The sequence below is a fragment of the Cucurbita moschata genome, unplaced genomic scaffold, assembly GCF_002738365.1.
Source record: "Cucurbita moschata cultivar Rifu unplaced genomic scaffold, Cmos_1.0 Cmo_Scf00002, whole genome shotgun sequence".
NCBI classification, from domain to species: domain Eukaryota; kingdom Viridiplantae; phylum Streptophyta; class Magnoliopsida; order Cucurbitales; family Cucurbitaceae; genus Cucurbita; species Cucurbita moschata.
Window position 1 is genome coordinate 7,460,268 of NW_019268518.1, and position 21,038 is coordinate 7,481,305.

The window sequence follows — 21,038 nt, forward strand, 5'->3', positions numbered from 1 at the left end:
TTTTTTTTTTTTTTTTTTTTTTTTTTTTTTTTTTTTTTTTTTTTTTTTTTCATTTCAGGGGAGTACCATCTCGATCTCATCGTTGGATATGGCGCAGTACCGGTGATAGTCCCGAGAGTCTCCGGCGTTCACATGCTTTTAGAAAGCTTCGAGCCGATCCATGGAGTTCTCCTCTGCGAAGGCGAGGACATCGATCCGTCTCTTTACGAGACCGATACCGCCGGCCTCTCTCAAGAGGAGCTCGATGAAATCAGGCGGTTACACACCAGCGACACCGCCATTGATAAAGAGAAAGATACAATCGAGTTACGATTGGCGAAGCTTTGCCTCGAGAGGAACATTCCGTACCTAGGGATTTGCAGAGGATCGCAGGTCCTCAATGTCGCATGCGGAGGTACGCTTTATCAGGACGTTGATAGTGAGATTCGGAAGAAGTGTCCGGGAGGGGAAAAAGTGGTTCATATGGATTACGATAATTACGATGGGCATAGGCATAGGGTTAATGTTGTGGAGAATACGCCATTGCATAATTGGTTCAGAGATTCATTGGATGAAAAGAAGATGGAGATTATGGTGAACAGTTATCATCATCAAGGAGTTAAGGTGTTGGCTCAGAGATTTGTGCCCATGGCTTTTGCTCCTGATGGATTGATTGAAGGGTTTTATGATCCAGATGCCTATAATCCTGAAGAGGGAAAGTTCATTATGGGACTTCAATTTCATCCTGAAAGAATGAGACGCCCTGATTCTGACGAATTTGATTATCCTGGATGCCCTGCCGCTTATCAGGTACCTTTTCACTCACCTTTTAATCAAATACAACTCTGTTTTTGTGGTTTCAAATATTCATCCAACCGAACAGAGCTTATCTAAAAGTGTCCTGTATCTAAAGATAAGGATTTGGAGTTTAGAATCAAAATAAAAAGATCTTAATATTTTTGTTTAAGTAATAAGATTTGAATAACTTTATCTGGATCAAAATAAAATAAACACTAAAATAAGATTCGATTCTTTTTTAAGTGATGAGATTTAAGTGTTGATTATATAGGTTTGAATGTTATTTTGATTCATATTTGTTCTTTATGAAGTTCATCAGGTGTCTTATCTATCAAGTTGTGTTGTTCTATTAGAGGTTGTTTCTTTTAGTTCTAAAGCCTTCTGTAAGAACTGTTTTATTGACCCAAATCTCAGATCGGTTTCTTAACTTCTGTACATGAACTATTTAATTAACATGAATCTTACGTCCGTTTAAAAACTCTGACCCCAGGCCCACCCTCTTTCCTTCGACCCCTAAAGCCTTCTGTAAGAACTGTTTTATTGACCCAAATTTTAGCATCTAATTTTAGGAAACGCTTATGATTTAGACAGGAACCAAAGCATTGGTACCGTGTCAAGTTATGATGTTTCTACAGCTTTTGAAACAGAAATGAAGTCAGTTCTTATGTCAAGTATTTTAAATTATGAGAATGTTGATAATGGTAACTGGAGGTTAGCTGAAGTTGTTCATTTGGGATTTGGTGCAGCAATTTGTGAAGGCAGTGGTTGCATACCAAAAGAAGTTAAACAGCAGCACATTATCAGCACCCAAAAAGGCTTTAAAGCTGGACAACGAAATGGAGAAGAAAAGGAAGATCATAGTCCGAAGCTTCTCCCTTGCCAAGAACTTATACACGACCGGCCGCGATGCCCAGCTCGAGCGAGAGGCTGAGCTCGAAGTAGGAGCCGAGTTCCTAGAGGTATAATCAGAATCAAGTGTCAAACCTCAAATGCAGAAGCCTTATTAGATCACAAAGCCAACTGTTTTGAACTGTTTTGTTTTGTTTTGATTTGTTTTGATTTGTTTTTGCAGTCGAACACTGCTCTGAGCGTGCAACAAAAGAACAGGCTGAAGCAAATGGGTGCAACAGTGAGAAATGGAGGGTCGTACATAGAGAAGCTGAAGGTAAATGAAGAGAGAGAAAGAACAGCAAAGAACGTGATGGGGAAGATGACAATAGAGCAATTGTCTGATCTCATGTCATTCTACCATATGATGGGTCAGATCTGCTCAGAAATTTTGGAGAGAAAGTTGAACGATATTGTGAAGTAAAGGGCAGCAGTTTGGTCTTTTGATCTGTCATTTTCTAAAGTATCTTTTGCTGTAGGGGTCTCATCGATTTCATTAAGGATCCACCACACATTTATGTATCTCTCTCTAATTTATACTTTCTCTCTCTACAAAAGGTGGGTAATGGATTGAGGACCTCCAAATTTGTAACCTTCTCTCTCTCTCTCTCTCTCTCCCTCTCTCTCCCTCTCTCTCCATTGATAATGGGTTGGAAATCATTATGTGAATTATATTGCAATTGTAAAGTTTGGGAACCCCCATGTTTTACTTTTCTATGCTTTTGAGTTGTAAATAGTGTAATTGAAATAGAAATGGACCACCCTCATGGTTCCTCAAATCCATTACCAATGGATCATTACGTTACTCAATAGACAACCACACAATACCAAACAAAACATTGAACAATTTGAAAACATAATTCAACGTTTTCATTCTCTTCATGAGCTCAATATCGTCTCGAACGACCGCTTTAGCCATCTCGAAATTAGAGGTGTAGTAGCCATATAGACAGCCGAAGGCTTTTGTGTTTTAAATGAGCTAGGATGTCTACTTCATTCTTGAAGTTTCAGTTTGCAACTACACTAGACGATTTCATGCCCCCATTTAAAGCTTCCGGGCACACACAAACTTAAATGCATAGTTTTGAAAGTTAAAAGAAAACAAATGTGTTAAAATTGACTACAATACAATACTGTGGTCAGTTAGCCATTGGACTCTGAAACTATATAATAAGTCTCACATTTTTTTTTATTTTATATTTAATAAATATGCTCAACACATTTGACATATTGAATAAAAATTTAATAGATCTATTAAATAGAAAATTTGGAAGGATGTGTAAGCAAGTTCCTAACACCCGCCACGTGTTGAGCATAACCCTCCAAATAAGATAATAAATATTTTATAAAAATAAATAATAATTTTATTCTCTGAAACTCCAAAGAGTTAAGGATCCATTCGGCAATTCGCATCTAACTCCTCACTTCTCATCCCCCAATTCAGATCTCTGCCGAATTTGATTCCGATTTCCGATTTCCAATTTCACAGAGCACAAATTAAGCAACGAATCTCTTAAATCTCCTTCTCCCATGGCTACCTTGCATAAATTCAAGCTCTTAGCCTCCCAATGTGCCGTCACTGGTAGCCCTACCCGAAGTCCCACCGCTAGCCCCGTCATTCATCTACGCCGCCGCCGCCGCAAAACCCTAAGAATGCTCCTCAATCGTACCGATCGCCGTCGATTTCCTTATCAAGACACCTCCGCCGATCCTCAAGATGTCGATGACGATGACGACGATGAGAATATGATTCCGGAAAAGAACGATAAGGAGGTACAAGCCAGGCGGAAACTCAAGGATTTGTTCGTCTCGTCGCCGCCGCTCGAGGATAAGGTTTCTGATAGGCGAATCGAAGAACAGGAAGGACTGTTAACGGCGATTAACGCCAGCGCTGCCGGAATCGGTACGACCTCCACCACTCGCCGGTCCCTGAGACCGATATCGACTACATTTCGATACAGATTCCTCCGGCGAGCTTGGCGGCCTGTGCTCGTCGCGATTCCGGAGTAGAAGATGCTCCTCGCTGGTAAAATCTGTACGAAGAAATTCCATATTTTTGCCTCAATTATTTTTTCTTTTTTGATTTTTCATTACAAAATTTTCCTACAAAATCGGCGTTGAGCAGTAGAAGGGAGGGAAGCAATGTAAATAAAAAATAAAAAAATAAAATACGATTGATGTAAATTACAATTAGAAGTTATTATTAAGACTAAGAAAGTAATTAATCAAGTATTAGCGGTAGCGCCGTATTTTGATAACGCGCGCCGTTGCGTCAAGTACGTTGATAAACATTTTAACGATTAAATCAAAAGAAAACCGTTACCGTTAAATATTAAATGAAGGTAGCAATGATGGAATTAATTGGAAAGGTTTGTTTTGGGAATTTTATAAATGCATTATCTTAGTTTTAGTGTGATTTACTTATATATAAAATAAACAAATAACTTATATAAAATACACGGACACCTGATGGCCCGAACATCTCTCACATTTGGTGCAACATTGTCATGTTATTTACTCATCGCTTTTAAAAGTGAAAATTATTTCCATAGACTAACACGAATGTCGTCCTAGTTTATTTATGTACCTTTTATTTACTCGTGTGTTACATTTTGTCGATCTAAAATCATAGAAACTTTAAATATATTATTAAAAAAAATATTTTTTTCAAGAACAAAATATAAAATTTGAGTTATTTTAATAATTCCTAATGATTTGGGACTAAATAATAAAAGAAAATTATTTATGAGACAAGGGAAAAAGACACAAGAAAAGAACGCAGGCCGTTTTCGCTCGTCGGAAGAGAGAACAAAAATCGGAACTGCGATCAAATTATAATTTCGAAGGAGCGAAGGTAGAGTGAAAATGGCGGATGAGGAAGGCGAGCGGAGAGCACCAGAAATTGCGTCAACTCCGTCGCTACAACCTAATTTCAGACCTAAACCTAAAGGAGTCACTCATGAGCAGCTCTCTAAATTTCAGGTTTTTTTCCCCTTGATTGCCTACAGATTATGGCTTCATTGTTCTTTTCCTATTGGATTTACTTCTTCAGCTGCTGCCTTTTGGTTTTTAATACTTCACTTCGCTTCTTTTGCTTCCGATAATTTTCTGTGCAACTAACGAGAATATTCTACTTTTCAATCTAAAGCCTTGCTCTTAAATTCATTGATTTAAAACAATTTGTTGTTGCATTTGTAGGGTTAGAAAACCGCTCTTCCCATAGAAACTTGTAATTTCTCTGGAATTATCTCCCTAAATAACATTCATTTTCTATTTGGTATTTTCTTCTATAGAAACCTACAAACTGTTGATAGAATGCCATGATCTGATGTGTTCTCTTCATCTTAATTCAAGGATGTAGTTTATGTAAAATGGGTGGTTGAAGGCATTGCTTATTTTGTTAATCCGTTATTCTTGCAGTTGAATTATTTGGGACAATTTCCTTAGTGCTTCCGACCCTCTTTGAATATCTCTGTTTGCAATTGAGTCTGCTAGCTTTCGGCCCCATTTCTATGGGAGGAGCTGAACTTAATTTGGTTTGTACCATCAGGCATATAAGATAGGAGTTAAGATCATTGTTTTAAGTGGCTTTTGTCACCAAAGAATTTTGAACAAAAAAGAAATAATTGTTACCAAGAGGAGAGAAGCTTCTTGGAAATGGAATTGTGAAAGATACTTCTATACATATGGTAGTTGGAATAGCAATGGTAAATATTATTAGGCTAGATTATTAGTTGAATAGAAACGGTAGGTTTTCACTTGACTGGAGTTCCGGAATCAGAACTCCGTTAAAGTTTTCTCTGTCAATTTTTGTATGGCCCTGTAAAAAAATGAATGTCAATTTCTCAGTGACGTTTTAATGGCTGCTCTTTGTGGTTACTGTTTTTCTTTATTGATATGTTCTTGCCCCTAAATATACTCTCTCTATTCATATTCATTACTCCTTATATTATCAATTTAATACGACAGGAGCTTCACAGGAGGCGACTTCAGATAAAATCAAGGTCAAAGATAAGAAAGAATACAAAAGGTTTTTCTAATTTATTGCATTGTAGTGTAGTTTTTTTGTTGTAAGCGTATGTTTTAATATTGAAGTCCTTGTTGGAAAAATAGGTTTGACTGGAAAATCTCAAATCAAGGATTTGAATACTATCGATGAAGTTAATGAAGCTGAACACTCGAGACTTTCCAATTCTGATGTCGATTTTGGGGAAAAGAGCTCCCATGTTCAGCGAGATAACACGACAACTACACTTCCATCCAAAAGGCTACACAAGTTACATTGGGGGTATGAGATATTATGATAAATATCAACATGCTTGCTATTGAATATCTAAATATATAATATATGTACCCATATATGAGTGTGTCTGTTGTATCCAAACTGATGGGAACCAAGCTGAACACTCGGTTGGGGAGGAGAACGAAACATGTTTATAAGGGTGTAGAAACCTCTTCCTAGTAGACGCGTTTTAAAAATTTTGAGAGAAAGCCTAAAGAAGACAATATCTGCTAACGGTGGGCTTGAGCTGTTACGGGGGGAATTTTCTTTAGCTATCCGGTAGGAAATATGTCCCATCTCCCCACCACTTGGCCATGCAATTTGTGAAGTGGCTGCTAATGAAATTTTTGTTATTTTTTTCTTATTCAAAGAGGAGAGAGTTGGGATGGAAAATAGAGATGACTTTTATCTGTGGGCTCGTATGTCTTCTATATATTTCTCTGATGTTTATACATCGCCAGGCTTGACACCAAGGAACCATGGGAAAGGAAGGCAAACATGTAAACAAAATGTATACCCGTAGATGAAGTGCCGATGGAACTTGAATGATAGGGGGAACTCAAAAGGTACTTTTCTGAACTATCCAAGTCTGATTTTAGGTAGCTTTTTTCTGTTAAAATGGTGATGAGCTTGACATGTTCAATTCACAAATGTTGGTTTGATTTGACATACCACAATGGATAGAATGACAAAAAGAAATGACGAACTAAACAAGATGAAATAAAATGGAACCGACAACATATTGATTTGGTCTTTTCTCATAAATTTACCCTTTCTTAAGCTTTGAATACCTCAAACCCAACAAAGAGAATAAGAGAATAAGAGAATTAAGGTATATTCCATTTCCAGAAAACGCGGCGTCATTGGGTTTATGTGTTACCTTAATATGATGCATAAATAATTACAAGACAATTAAATGTTTCTTGTTAAAGTAAGTTGGGAGATTCTATTTTCATCCCATTTATGTCACTTATGACCACTTTTATGTTAACTCTTTTCTCATTCTGGATGATTTGAAACTTATAGTCATAAATATAAAAATCTAACATAAAAAAAAAACTAGTAAGAAATCCCCAGATGAATAACTTTTAAATTATATTATTGGTCTTTTTTATTTCCTTTTTCTTTTTTTAAGTCGTTTCTCAAAGATATCCCATTGACAAATTTGAAAAAAAGTCTCATATCTCACTGTAATTTCTCAATATATCGACTAAATATTGTAATAAGCAAAAAATTCAAATGATTTAAAATTTTTGTCATAAGGTTTCTATCCATTTTAGTTATTGACTGTTAAAAGTTTAAACTTTGATCCATATACTTCCAATAACGCTTAAATTAGTCCTTTTAAAAAAATATTCTATTAGCATTTATTTTATAATTTTTTTTTTAAATATGTTGGCATTATGTATTTTCTTACCTGAAAATTATTATTCTTTAACTAATTTCAAAAAATAAATAAGAAAAAACTTTAGAACCAATTGTAGGAACCATTTTTAATCTTTATTGAGAATTCATCCACTACCAAAATACTATTTTAACCTAAATTTTATTTTGATTAATCACTTATTATATTTATATTGATTTGATTTTAACCCAAAAAAGAAAAAAAAAAGTTGAAATTTCAGTAATTGTTTGAACGTACTTTCATCTTTTACGTAATATATAAATGTAAATTAGAAATGAAAAAGATGGGAATAATGGATCCACTCTACAGTCATTGATATTCCCTCAAAGCCAAAATACAAACACTTCCGACACAAAAAGAAGACTGTTTCTGATTTCTATGTGAGAGAGAGAGAGAGAGAAAAAAATGACAGAACCCAAATTCAGATTTATGCGTCTGAGTGTTAGAAAATACCAAAAGCAGAAAGTGAAGAGCAATGGACAAACAATGAAAAGCAATGCCTAACCTGTCCTTTCTTATTCCGAAGCCTGCATGTGCCTTCAATTATGCCGCCTCTCTCTCATCTCCTACCATACATTATCCATCTTCATCTTCTTCATCCCTCTTCCTATCTAAATAATTCAACTCCATCACCCCATTTTTTATAGTGTTTCAACATGGGTTTTGCTTTCACTTCGTTCGATTACCAACAGAGTTTCTGTTTAACGTCAATCAATCAGTGGATCACACCAGAAAAGCATCTCTTCCGACTTTTATTTTATGTTTTAAGAATCATATTCGAAATTGAAAAGGGGAGGGGGGGCAAAAGGAGACAGAGAATTACAGATTCCACAAGCTTTTTGCAAATCAGACAATCAGATGGTTATCCAGAGAAGAAAAAAGGAAAAATGAAACGGAATCATTCACTTTTTCTTGCTTCTATCCTTGCCAGAGGAGAATATTGAGCCCAAACCGAAAAGATTCCCCGAATGAACATTTAGAATAGGGTTTACTTGGACTACATTACTGTACGAACCATGTACCTTCTTCAATGGAGGTTTCTGATATCCCATTGAAGACGAACAGTGTTGTGAATTTTTTGGCGCATTTCTATGAGAGCTCTGTTTTTGAGTTACACCGTCCTTTGATAATGTCGTTCGCTTAATATTTGGCGCAGAGCCGGTGGAATTGCTTCGTGATAGAAGCGGTAATGGACATAAGCTGCGAGTGTAACCAGAGCCACAGCTACTGCTTCTCTTGAAACCCCAAAATGATTTGAAATTCGAGCTTTGCTTCTCTTCAGAATCACTACTGACGGCGTCCTTGATTTCCTTGGGCGAGCGATCTTTCTTCAAACATTTCTCCGCATTAGAATCGAGCGATTTCGCTCGCGTCAATGGAGGAGAATGATTAGAGAAAGAAGACTGATCGAGACGCAGATGTGGCTCTTCCAACTTCTTCTTGATTTCGAGGGGCAAAATTTTTCCGTGAGAGAAAATCTCATCCGCGGAGGAGGATTCCTGATGGGAGCATTCACGGATGCAGAAATCGAAATCAAAGCTGGAATTGAAAGCAGAGGAACTGGATCGAGAATTAGGGCGCTGTTCAACGGGAATGGCTTCGGCATGGATGAAATCGTGAGAGAATGAAATTCTAGGGCTCAATGCGACAACGGGAATGTCAGGAGAAACGGCCTCGATCGCCATGGAAATGGGAAAGGAGCATAAACGAAGAATGCGTGAAGAAGAAGAAGAAGAAGAAGAAGAATAAATGGATTGTGAGAAAGAGGAGAGAAGATGAAGAGCATTGAAAACCGACCAAATTAAGAGATTCAGAGGGATGATTGGAGTTTAATAAGAACCAGCCATGGAGGAATTTCTCCAACCAAGAAATTAAATGGAAAATATCATTTTCAAATAAATAAATAAATAAATAATTTAATATAAGTATAAGATCTAAAGTTGACCTATGTCCATGATGCGATGTATTTTTTCATAAAAGGGTTTCCCGGAAGTCACTTGATAGAATTAAATCATGGAATAATAATAATGTTGCTTGGATTATGCTCTATTCAATTATATTTACTACTCAACCATATGTTTTAAAATATTAATATATAAAATAAAGTATCCAACCATATATATTTTTTAAATCGACTTAAATTATTTTTCATCATATTAGATATCGACTTAGTTGTTTGAAATTAATGTGATATAATTGAATTTGAAAGTCTGAGTTTCATTTCTTTTTAAGTATTTGTCGATTCTTAGTCTAATCTATAATAATTGATATATATCTATATAACATTGAGCGCGATTGCTTTCGAGAATGGACCCTTCAACAGCTCAAATGCCTTTTTCTTTTTTTTCTTTTTAATGTTACCACTTTTTGTCCCAAAGCCACCCCTTTAATTTCACACCATATTTTCCTTTCAAACCAAAACAATAAAAAGTAATTGAAAATAATTGTGACTTTTCATACATTATTAAAAGATAATAAAAGAAAAAAAAAGATTATTTGTTTGAAAACGAAAATTGTTTTACTTTCAGAATTTGTAGAATATATTGAATTAAAGTAGGCCATAAAAGAATGAAATATACTCTCTCTTTTTTATAAAAAATAAATAAACTTACTAATCCAAACAACAAAACGACGAAAAAATTGAAAACGAAATACCAGTAATTCCGTCGGAAAAAGCGTATGGCGACAGCTATGTCGGCAACAAAAAACACAATTATATTTACTCTCCAATTTATTTTTAAAAATAATTATTCACATTATATTTAACATTATCAAAAATATTCATTTTTATATGATATTACTATAAAATAAGTTTCTACAAAATAAATAATTAATTAAGTTATAATTTTGGCGGAAAAACAAATTAAAAAGGAAGCCTAAGATTGATATGTTGGGGAGTTTAGAAGTAAGGCACGAGGGTTTGAAGGCAAAGATTGAAATGATATGAAGGCCCCAAAGACATCTTTTTTGATTAAAGCCAAATAAATGGACCAAAGGAAAAAGAAATTGGTGAGGAGGCGTGAACTTCAAACAACTTCCATTCTCCCCTCTCTCTCTCTCTCTCCCTATTTTCTTTTTAATTAAATATTTTTTTTATTTAGTGGGCCTAAAAAACATAAAGCCCAGATATAATGGGCCTTAAGGCCCAATAGGTTTTTTTTTATTTTTCTTACAAAATAATAAAATAATAAAAAGAAAACAATAATTCAGTTTTTGAATTGGCCGCGTCTTGGTGGTTCAACCACTTGGGATTATAGAGTAGAAAAGGACAAGGATTCTCCAAAACCTCAATTGACCAATCACCAGAGTCTCCTTCGTCGCCCAGGCAACTTCCAATTTTCAAAACTTTGTTCATCCTTTCCAAATATATTCCCAATTCTCTCTCTCGCCATTGGTTCTTTGACGTTTCAACGATCTTCCTGAACAAAGTGGACGCCAACGTTCCTCCTCCTACAGTTTTGAATCGTTTCTTTGCCTGAGGAGCTCCAGCATTTGTCCTGTGTAAGAGTTTCTGCTTGATCGAGCAAAAGGCTGAGCGATAGAATGAGCACGCCGAATTGGGAGCTGAGGAATTGCTGTCAGCATGAGCAGGTTGTGTTCTTAGTTACGCTTGGGGTGTTCACCGTTGTGATCCTCGCGGTAAGCTTCGTTGTGTTTTATCTTTTTTTTTTTTTTTTCAGCTTGTTTTTCAGTTCTAGGTTTCTATGATTCTTGGAATTAGGATAGGTCTTTAAGTTCGTAATTTATGAAATTCATGATGCCTCTTCCCTGTTATCTAATCGCCCTTGAAATTGCGTTTTCCTCTGATCTAAAATCTATTTGAACTTAGGTATTTCTTGTTACTCTTCTCAAACAGCATGGTACAATTATGTAGGTAGTCAAGTATTTGATGAGTTAAAATTGGGGATGGAAAGAGAAAGAGAGAGATCTTAGGTTCTCATTATATCTCTATCTGTATTCTCAGCCTTCCCAGCCAACTGCGGACAGATCGGAACAATAGACTTGAACTCAGTGCAGAGATTTAATTTTCGAAGAACTCAATTTCCTTCATGTTTTACTATAGTCGTTGTTTGACATATTCCAACCTCTCAACTTTTTTTTCTTTAAATGAAATTAGATATCTGACTTAGTTGAAGAGCATAGGAACTTGATCGAGCTTCCTATGAGTGTAGGCTGTGTCTAAAAATAGTAGTTTTTGGATTCTGATAAGAAAAAGTAGAGAGGTTTTCTTGAATATACTTGAGGTGGAATCCTTATTGTGCATCAGCTGAGAAAGCTATACTTTTGCCTTTATTATTTTCTCAACGAATATTGATTTTGCCCCTTTGAATGTGACAGCTATGGAGGACATTTATAATCACTCCTTTCAAGCTCATTACTGTTTTCCTGCACGAAGCAAGCCATGCAATAGCTTGCAAGCTTACCTGTGGTGAGGTATAAGTTTTTGCTTCACTTCTATTTTCTGTGGTAATTGAAAAGAACATCTTGCTTTTGCATTATTATATATATATATATATATTATTATAAGCAATATCATATTTCTACTCCAATTGAAGGTTTTTCCAACTGTGTACGCCTTTACGGTATTACTTGTAGGACATATTGAAAAAAACACGATGTTCTCTGCATATTTCTTATTGAATTTACAGATGTGGTTTATTTTTTAACTTCCTTACGAAGGCTGCTGAAATTAGGGTTGATGTAAAAACTACATTTTCTGGACCATTCCGAAACCCAGTCCTAGATTTATTTGTTAGATGTCTTCCCTGTAATCTCAAGTGAAAATTATGCTGCAAGCCTGCAGTCTTCCCTCTCCCCTCCTTGTAGAATATATATATATATATTTGTGATAGTAAGACTGGGTATGTTAATGATCTAAGATCCATAAGCTATCCATGAGAGTTGGCTTTATCAATCAATCTGTTAAAAGTAGTTTATTAACGGACATTACTCTCTTTTGTAACATTATACGTACTTCGTGTGTTAGTTATTCCCAACTTGTTTTATGAATTGTGTTTAGTTTCATTATATGGAAGGCTAAAGGTAAGACTCATAAAGATGTGTATCTGGTGTTCTTTATCAATAAGAAGATTCTTCGGATGCCACTAAATGTACGATATGAGTCTGTTATCAGGACCACTGGGATATCCGTGCATTCCAATCTTTTTTATCTGCTTTTTTAGTCTTTTCTTGCGTCTGTAATTTTTTGGGTTTGAGGATCTTTGATGTCATTTTCTTACCTTAAATACGAGACCTCTTCACTGCTAAATTGTGTTCTATGTTCATTGCTATGCCAAAGTTATCTATTCTATCAATTACCCTCGTGTGGATATCTTGGTAGTTCATGAAACCCTTAAATAGTGATCTGCTGCTGTTAAGTTCAATTTTTGAAGTCATTATGCTATCTCTTTAAAGATATCCATGGCTTGGGATTAATGCACCCAGAGGAAGTTGATATAACCAGTTTATATGCAGGTGGAAGGAATCCAGGTTCATGCAAATGAGGGAGGGTTAACTCAAACACGTGGTGGTGCATATTGGCTGATTTTGCCTGCAGGATGTAATTCTCTTATTTTACTTCTTTTCTATTCCCTGATAAGCAATAAGATTATCAGCGGATCGTGTTTTAAAATTGAGTGTGCATGCATTCATCCATTAATTCAGCATGTAACGACGTATCAAAATTTTAATTTGTAACTATGGGAACTAGGAAGTGTTATCATATATGCTTTTCCATAGTTCGCGTTATTTTTTCCAGTGTAAAATTTATTTTTTGTGGAACCACTAATTTTTTTTATTTTTTTTTATTATTCTTTCACTTCAACCTAGATCTTGGATCATCATTTTGGGGCATGGCTATGATTCTCGCATCAACCAATCTTCTCACTGCAAGAATTGCAGCGGGTTGTTTGGGTTTAGCCCTTCTTGTTGTACTCTTCATTGCAAAAAATGTAAGGAAAAAACATGATTGAGAAATAATTTTGCCATATATTATTTATCATTATCAATTTCTATTAGTGAATTTCAATTTCTAACTTCCATGCTGTACATTTGACAGTGGACGCTTAGAGGACTATGCGTTGGTTAGTGTTCCAATGATCTTTACGTAGGAACTAAAGTTTAAAGTAGATCACTTTCGTTGCTCTCAATATTGACATTCACCAATTAAATACCTCAGGGTTTATTATTTTCCTTGCGGTGGTTTGGGTTCTACAAGAAACGACTACAGTTCGCATACTTCGTTATGTCATTCTTTTCATTGGTATATATCTTTCCTGTGATAACTGTTTTATTTCTGTGAATGAATATTATTTATCATTTATCAAGTTACATGTCTTTTCCTTACTGGATAAAGAAGGGCTGCTTACATTTACATTGATGTTTTGTAGGTGTGATGAACAGTTTGTTTTCGGTTTACGGTACATCAAATTCTCTCTATAAATATAACAACATTACTAGAAAGCTAAAATTTCAGTGCTTAAAAATCATATGATTTATCGTAAACCATGCAGATATTTATGATGATTTGATTTCACGAAGAGTCAATTCGAGCGATGCTGAGAAGTTTGCAGAACTATGTCCATGCCCTTGTAATGGAATTGGATGGGGAGTCATTTGGTAACATCTCAATCTTTTATGGATAACATTCACAGACCTAGATACCTAAATATGCACAAGAAATGATGGGAAATGGGATATTTTCTAAAAAAGTATTTTTTGAGTTTAATAGTATTTTTTTATTTTGGATCATATCATTATGAAAGATTAATATGTCAAGATGCCTCGAGATTGCTTATAGTTCCCTACTCATCTATCTCCTGATTTGAATGATCATTTTTGCAGGGGAATGATATCATTTATCTTCCTATGTGCATCTATCTATCTCAGTCTTGTCGTCCTATCTTAAGGTACATCAAAGTCTTCAGCCTATTGATTTCAACTCTCTCAATCATGATTTTAACATTCAATATCTCGATTCACATTCATGATCGTACTTGTAAAATAAACTTGTCATATTGCAGTTTCAATAATTGGCTGCAAAATCCACATCACTTTCCTAGTTCAACAAATTTTATGAACTAAATTAAATGTCAATGTTAAAAATTTAATGGGCATGGTATCACAAAGGTTTGCTCTTGAGAATAATAAACGTTTAAGAAATGTTTCTTTTTAGTTCAACATATAGGATGAGAGTTCAAACTTCTGAAAATATTATACACTTAAAACAAGAATATTCACCATTTTAATTTAAAAACTTCAATTGCATTTTCAGGTTCAAAATTTGAGTTCTGATTTTTGGTGGACCCTTCAGATTGCTCAAACTTCTCCCTTTTGCACCCTTTGGAGAAACCTCAGCTCATTTGTTCTAACCATGCGGACTTCCAGCCTTGAAATTTTACATATTTTATGTACAAAATTCAAGTAACATATTCTTTATTCCATTGTTTTTCAAAATTAAATTACTGGATACATCTGCAGTCGTGCAGTGTCTGATTGTTTGTTATTTGAATTTTGGTTAAATTACAATTCTAGTTAGGCTTTTATTATTGATTTTAACTTTTCTTTTATTCTTAGTTTATAAGCAAAAAGATCCTCTTTAGACCAGTAATGAACTATCTGTAAATAAATATTTTGGCAACATATGTGAGAGTTGTTCCCTACCGTGAAGCTACAAACACTAAATACACTTAGAAAATAACCTTCTACTGTAGCTGTGAACAAAGCTTCAGCGTGCTAAGAACGCGTCAACCTTACCATTTGTAGTCCTTGAAAGAAACTTCATGCAAATAGGAGGCTTAACTCCAGCCAGAGCAAGGATGGAGCTGGGCAGTGTCCATATTCCATCTCCACATATCAGACCCGATGCCACCGCAGGTGCGAAAGCCTCGGCCTTGGCCTTGTTTATCTTTTCCCACACGAACAATATCAGGCTTCCAAGGCACATGTCAATGGCGAAATATGAGCCTATATAGAACGGAATCGCCATTGCCATTGGTATCGGGATAAACTGTCTGATCTTCTTCCCTGACAAGTCTCTTATCAAATTTATCACGACGGCCGCCGCAAAAAACCCATAGCATAGGGTGAGACAGTTCTTTGGGAGGCTAGAGAAGCCCTCGACTGCAAGAAGAGCCATGTTACGGTAGACTGTTGCATAAGGCGCTGGATAAGTACTATCAGGTTGTCCAAGGTTATCAAATGCCTTGTAGAACAGCCAAAACACACAAGGAGATATGACGCATCCCATGGCAGTGCCTATTACCTGGCTCACGAACATAGACCGTGGTGAAGATAGTGTCATGTATCCAGTCTTGAAATCCTGCATCAGATCTGATGCTGTAGAGACAATGTTCATCATTACTCCGCAAGCTGCTAAGCCTGCAACAACTCCACCATGCGAAGCACCAGCCCATGCTCCGATCGTGAAGATGGCAAGCTTTCCATAGGTAGATGCAAGGGACCAATCCGTCAACCCAGCACCATAAGCATTGCAGAAAGCTAGCACTGGTGCAATCACGTAGATGACAAGTATGTAATACCATTTCAGCTGAGAAAAGATATGTGGCAATGTGGCTATGGATACGGCTGCGATCACAACATATCCTCCAACGGAAAACCAGGAGGGAATCTGATCTTTGAGGAAGAGTTGAGTCCTCCGTTTGTCATCGAACGTAACATTGGAGGTCGAAGGAGCGGAAGCATCCGAGACTGGGATTACATCTTTCTTTTTCAACTGGCGGTGCAAACCTATAAGAGTTGTTGCCAACACCTTTACAAAGTTGTAACACCCATCACCCAGAATCAAGGCAATGGAGACAAACACCTAAAGCCACAAACAGACTTACTAAGAACATTAATGGTACGAGGTTTCAGAAATCTAAGGCAGCTGCAAGCATTTTTTTACCTTGTAGCCTTGAAGGCCATGAAAGCTGGAGGGGGAAAGCTCAGCGCTGTACCAATCTCCTTTTCTTTTCTCGATGAGAGGCCACATTAATCCCCATGAAAGAATTCCTCCAAGCAACACAGATATGTTAATGATGTACGGACAAATCATTCCTACTCCAACATATGTTGCAGAGAAATCAAAATAAAATCTGCAGCAAGAAATGTGTGTATTATGTCAAGTAAAGCTGTCGAACGGTGTATGAATTGATAGATAGGAGGGGGTATGTATAAAAGCGGTGTACTACTTGTATTGGTAAGCTTTGAGGCCAAATGTTGGGAAATTGACAAAACCACAGTCATCTCCCGCAGTGAAGAACCATTGGAAGAAGCCCCACAAGAAGCTGAAGGAGAAGAACTTTCCAAGCATTCTCACTTGCTTCCTGCAACGCACAGAATGCACCAAAAGCTATAAACCATACAAAAGATTGGTTCAAAAAGAGTGTCACTTGGGTATACAAAAGTAGTGTAAAGAGTCTCACTTGGCCAACTTTGCTCCTCGAGGAGTGTGGAAACTGTTGATGAGATGTGATGTGGCTGTACCACTTGGATAGGTCAACTTGAAATCTATGATCATTATCTGAAACATTCAAAAAATGAAAGCAAGCCATGTGGGTCCTCCCTGAATGCTAAAACTTCTGTTTTAAATTTGAATATACCTTTCTTAGAGGCACCACCGAGAAGAGGCCGATGAAGCTGACGATGAAAAGGAAACCAATAATCCATCCTAATGAAGGGTTCTTGAAGTCATTCACATCCGCCGATGCTAGTTTGCTGATGCGCTGACTCAGTCCAAATAGATAGCTCCCAAAGCCTCCTGTTCAATTTCCAACGACATCAAATACATATCAACACTCGCATCAAATGCTTGATAATGTTAAGATTCTCTATTCAAATAGGTTCATAGTTTCCACTATTCTTCTTGAAATATTCATTCATATCAAATGCTTAATAATGCACTAAAAAAACTTATTTTTTTCTAGAAGTCTTTTTTCGCGGCTGGTTCTTCAATATCTTACTCACCATGACTAGAAGATTCCTCCAGGAAAAAAAAAACTTTTATAAAGAGAATATTTTATATAAAGCAAGCCAACTGTTCATTGATCTATCTGGTTTCAACTTTATCTGTTAAAAGTATTCAGCTAATCCCGAGATATCAAGAGAAAAAGAAAAATAAAGAACACCGTGCAATACTTGCAGAGTTCCCGCAAATAGAGGTAGGCAGCTTTCCCAAAAATATTTCATGGATTTTTTTTTTTCAGTTACGTCCTTATGGTTCCGTAAATAAATAATAAAACTTTAAATTCATTTTTCACACCAGATCTCACATATGTTGAAGCTAGGATAATATTTGCTTAGCCTAAACTTAGGCTATTACAAATTGAATCAAAATCGAACATCAGCTGGTGGGGTAAATTGTGAGATCTTACGAGTAATAGATTAAAGCTGGTAATAGATTAAAGCTGATAATATCTTAAGCCTAACTTCAATTACACTTTAACTTCAGAGTCTGAAACCATAGATATAGGTGGTAAAAATTGTTTTCTAGCGTGATTTTCTTTTATTTTTAATTTTAAAATTTCTATTTTTTCAAAATTAATTGATAAAAGATATTATATATATGTACTAAAAATAGATAATATAAATAATGGTAATTTGCATTTTTCTAACAAAAGAACATATTCAAAACATTAAGGAAACAATTTTTTTATTTCAAGACCTCTTTTAACATCAGATCGTGTCACTTTCTTTTGGTTTAATATTTAAATTTTAAAGCTAATATTTTTTAGCTTTTTTATAGTTACCGGAGGGGTATTATTATAATGGAGGTCAATATCGTATAAATATTTCAATATGAATTCCATTAGCCATTAAAAAAATAATTTATTTGATATTTTTTTAATACTATTATTTAAAAAATTGTATTTGTATCGTCAAAGTCAAGTGGCTGTTTAAGCACTTAGAATAATTTTTTAAAAATTAATTAAACAGGAAGTTATATTAAATAATATTTCCATCAAAGCAAAAAATTAAGATAGATAACTATGAGTTTTTTTCTGGAAAAAAAAAAAAAAAAATCATAGCCGCCGCGCAATTCGTGTTCAGGAAGTTGATCAAATCGAAACCCTAAGGAGTAGGAAAAAGAAAAGTGGAGGTAAGATCGAAGGTACATACCGCTGAAGGCGATGCCGGAGGAAGCGACAACACAAGTCTGAATCACGGTGTTCTCCTGGCGAGTGAAAGGCTGCTTCAGGAAACCGGATTTCTCCAGAAATTTGGTCCATGTCTTCACGAAGAAGAAGCCGAGAAGTCCGGCGGAGACATTGAGCGAAGGAATAATACCGGTGGTCAAGTTAAGCTTCATGACGATGAAAGTGAACAAGACGCTCAGTACGAAGCTCACAACGAACGCTCTCACCGTCAGCTGTTTGCGCCACGACGGAACTTCTTGCGCTTCGAAAATCTTCTCCACCGACATCAATTCCTCCGCCATTAATCCTTCATCACCTCTCTCTCTCTTGGCCTTCTGGTTCGGATCCAACTCGCCGTACTTCTCCTCCGCCTCCTCCTCCTCGAAACCTCTCTCTCTCCCGTTCCGATCCATCTGAGAGTGAAAGAGATGATCGTGAAGATAGTGGATCTGGCAATTGGTTCGGATATTTATGAAGATTGTACCGCCAATTCCTTAAATTAGGGCATTAGACAGGCTGTTAGATGTGGGGCCAAGGTAGTGGAAACGGGAAGAGTGTAATGGAAATGAGGATGGTGGGAAGGGAAGAGAGAGCGAGGAAAATGGTGATGATGATACAGAAAAGCGTTGACTTGGAAATGGAATATGAAACAGACGCCAAACCAGCGATGATTTGAAGATTGATTTGGAATTTTGGACAATTAAAAATTGGGTTCAACAGATGAGGTGGGAAAGAATTTTATTTATTTATTTATTTATTTATTTATTGGAATCACTTTCACTTTTATTTTTACACTCCAAATCTTTGACTATTTCCACCTTTTTAAAATATATATATATATATTCTTTTTCTTTTTTTCTTTTTTTCTTTTTAAAAAAAAATTCTAATTCTTTTTTCATTTTGCACACTTATGGATTAACACTATATTATTAATCTCTGTTCAAGGAAAAGGAACTTTGGGATGCCAATTTCATTAAAATAAAAACATTCTCATAATTTATTTATTTATTTTTTAAATTTAAATGACAAAATAGTTCTGATGGTCCAGAGAATTTAAAAATTAAAAGTAATTAGTTTTTTACCAAATTTAGTTATAATATTTTAATAAAATTAAAATTTATCCCTTCTGTTGCTTTTTAATTAATTTTTATGGAAGTTAGTGAGGTAAGGATAGCTTTGATGACAAAAATACAACGGGAACATATTTTGTAGAGGCAAGCTTTTAATACATTACTAATTTTAGAGTAAAATAGAATAATTGAAAGGAAACAAACTAAAACGAAGAATATATATAAATTTCCAATTTTCTTAAAAAAGAAAGAGAAAGAAAGCAAGAGAAGGGATAAATTTGGTATTTTGCGGAAACATATGAATTGGTTTTGGCATTTTGCGGAAGTGGGAACAAAAAGAAGTGTGCCACAGAGATGGAAAGGCTATCATTTTCTGATTATTTACGGATCATGTAAATCAAATATATAATTTATATGATCATTTTGCAATACAAATTCTTAAAATAAATCTTTGTTTGATGCATTCAACAAAATTAGAACAAGTAGGAAAGCAAGTAGCTATAAAAAAAATTGGTTGATATAGGAAATGATCGACTAAATTTGATGGGTCTCCATCTCATGCGTCATGCCCCCAGTTTTCAAATTTGGCTGCTACCTTAGGCGATGGAATTGAGGTTCAAAATGAGATAGACATCCTCATTGGAAAAAATGGACCACCAAATGGAGAAAATGAAGTATATGATAAATAATGTCCTAAGAGATAAGCGTGTTACACAAGACCATGCTACTTAAATCTAATAGATAAAGAAGAGGTCAAACCGCTCTAGATGTTTTCCTAGAGAGATTCAAGATTGCACAATAAGATGAATATAAGGTTTACAATCATGGACTCTTAAAATACTCGACATAACTTAGTCGAAAAAATGATTCATCTCGGATGAAAACTAGATTAAATAAGAAAGATATGCTCATAAAATACGAGCAAATCTCTTTAGAAGAATGTTAGGATCACACAACAACGCACACACTCGATCTAGATAAACACAAAGAACAGGATAAAGAAAATGCAAGGATAAACACAAAGAACAAGATAGAGAAAATGCAAGGAGAATGTTAGCTAAAGAACACGAACAGTATAGAGAAAATGCAAGGAGAATATTGGCTAAAGAACACAAAAAACATGATAGAGAAAATGCAAGGAGAATATTGGCTGTATGTACGAGAGAATACAGAAAATGCAAGGAGAATATTGGATGTACGAGAGAATACAGAATATAGAAAAGAAGAGAATATTGGTTGAAGAATTTATATAGATGACTTCACATATGTACGAGAGAATACAGAATATAAAAAAGTACATTTTAAAAGCTCTGATTAGCTTACTAGTTTGAAGAGTATAACCATTTCCTATATATATAATCATCTATTTATCAAATATACTTTTTACTATCAACTTACCTAACTTACCCCTATTACATCATTAAACCTCCTTCGCCCTAATCAAGTGAGACCAAAAAGTGAACCAGCCTAGGTGGGTTTAG

At 35.4% G+C, this 21,038-nt stretch overlaps 6 protein-coding genes across 8 annotated transcripts in view; 4 read left to right on the forward strand and 2 right to left on the reverse strand.

Annotated features, from left to right (window-relative positions):
• Window positions 1-2,382, forward strand: part of LOC111430861 (putative glutamine amidotransferase GAT1_2.1) — a 3,014-nt gene extending 632 nt beyond the window's left edge. The window contains exons 2-4 of the mRNA XM_023067322.1: window positions 59-789; window positions 1,524-1,736; window positions 1,850-2,382. Coding sequence (XP_022923090.1) covers window positions 59-789; window positions 1,524-1,736; window positions 1,850-2,089 — 1,184 coding nt within the window. The 3' untranslated portion in view covers window positions 2,090-2,382. The remainder of the gene's footprint in view (window positions 1-58; window positions 790-1,523; window positions 1,737-1,849) is intronic.
• An 813-nt stretch (window positions 2,383-3,195) lies between these two features.
• Window positions 3,196-3,675, forward strand: LOC111460905. Its single transcript, XM_023104270.1, has one exon. The coding sequence runs from the start codon at window positions 3,196-3,198 to the stop codon at window positions 3,673-3,675; it is 480 nt and encodes a 159-aa protein (XP_022960038.1).
• Window positions 3,676-4,413: 738 nt separating this feature from the next.
• On the forward strand, window positions 4,414-6,704 carry LOC111462444. Of its 2 annotated transcripts, XM_023106019.1 has the most exons (5): window positions 4,415-4,647; window positions 5,086-5,201; window positions 5,635-5,695; window positions 5,779-5,953; window positions 6,409-6,704. In XM_023106019.1, exons 2-5 carry the CDS (start codon window positions 5,178-5,180, stop codon window positions 6,449-6,451), a joined length of 303 nt encoding a protein of 100 aa, XP_022961787.1. In that variant the 5' UTR covers window positions 4,415-4,647; window positions 5,086-5,177; the 3' UTR covers window positions 6,452-6,704. The 2 variants fall into 2 exon arrangements, with proteins under 2 accessions (XP_022961779.1, XP_022961787.1); XM_023106011.1 differs by lacking the exon at window positions 5,086-5,201 and having other exon boundaries at window positions 4,414-4,647.
• Window positions 6,705-7,636: 932 nt separating this feature from the next.
• Window positions 7,637-9,205, reverse strand: LOC111455949. 2 transcript variants are annotated; one of them, XM_023097620.1, is made up of 2 exons: window positions 8,375-9,205; window positions 7,637-8,049 (listed from the first exon to the last, which is right to left on the reverse strand). In XM_023097620.1, the coding sequence occupies exons 1-2, from the start codon at window positions 9,035-9,037 to the stop codon at window positions 8,035-8,037; spliced, it is 678 nt and encodes a 225-aa protein (XP_022953388.1). In that variant the 5' UTR covers window positions 9,038-9,205; the 3' UTR covers window positions 7,637-8,034. The 2 variants fall into 2 exon arrangements, with proteins under 2 accessions (XP_022953388.1, XP_022953381.1); XM_023097613.1 differs by lacking the exon at window positions 7,637-8,049 and having other exon boundaries at window positions 8,079-9,205.
• Window positions 9,206-10,601: 1,396 nt separating this feature from the next.
• Window positions 10,602-14,903, forward strand: LOC111460403. The gene is made up of 10 exons (XM_023103654.1): window positions 10,602-10,991; window positions 11,691-11,786; window positions 12,828-12,912; window positions 13,182-13,303; window positions 13,411-13,435; window positions 13,531-13,614; window positions 13,742-13,771; window positions 13,865-13,970; window positions 14,196-14,260; window positions 14,626-14,903. The coding sequence occupies exons 1-9, from the start codon at window positions 10,896-10,898 to the stop codon at window positions 14,257-14,259; spliced, it is 708 nt and encodes a 235-aa protein (XP_022959422.1). The 5' UTR covers window positions 10,602-10,895; the 3' UTR covers window position 14,260; window positions 14,626-14,903.
• Window positions 14,904-14,927: 24 nt separating this feature from the next.
• On the reverse strand, window positions 14,928-19,184 carry LOC111460393 (probable metal-nicotianamine transporter YSL7). The gene is made up of 6 exons (XM_023103644.1): window positions 18,471-19,184; window positions 16,955-17,112; window positions 16,778-16,875; window positions 16,544-16,678; window positions 16,258-16,447; window positions 14,928-16,176 (listed from the first exon to the last, which is right to left on the reverse strand). The coding sequence occupies exons 1-6, from the start codon at window positions 18,898-18,900 to the stop codon at window positions 15,079-15,081; spliced, it is 2,109 nt and encodes a 702-aa protein (XP_022959412.1). The 5' UTR covers window positions 18,901-19,184; the 3' UTR covers window positions 14,928-15,078.
• Between the last annotated feature and the right edge of the window lie 1,854 nt (window positions 19,185-21,038).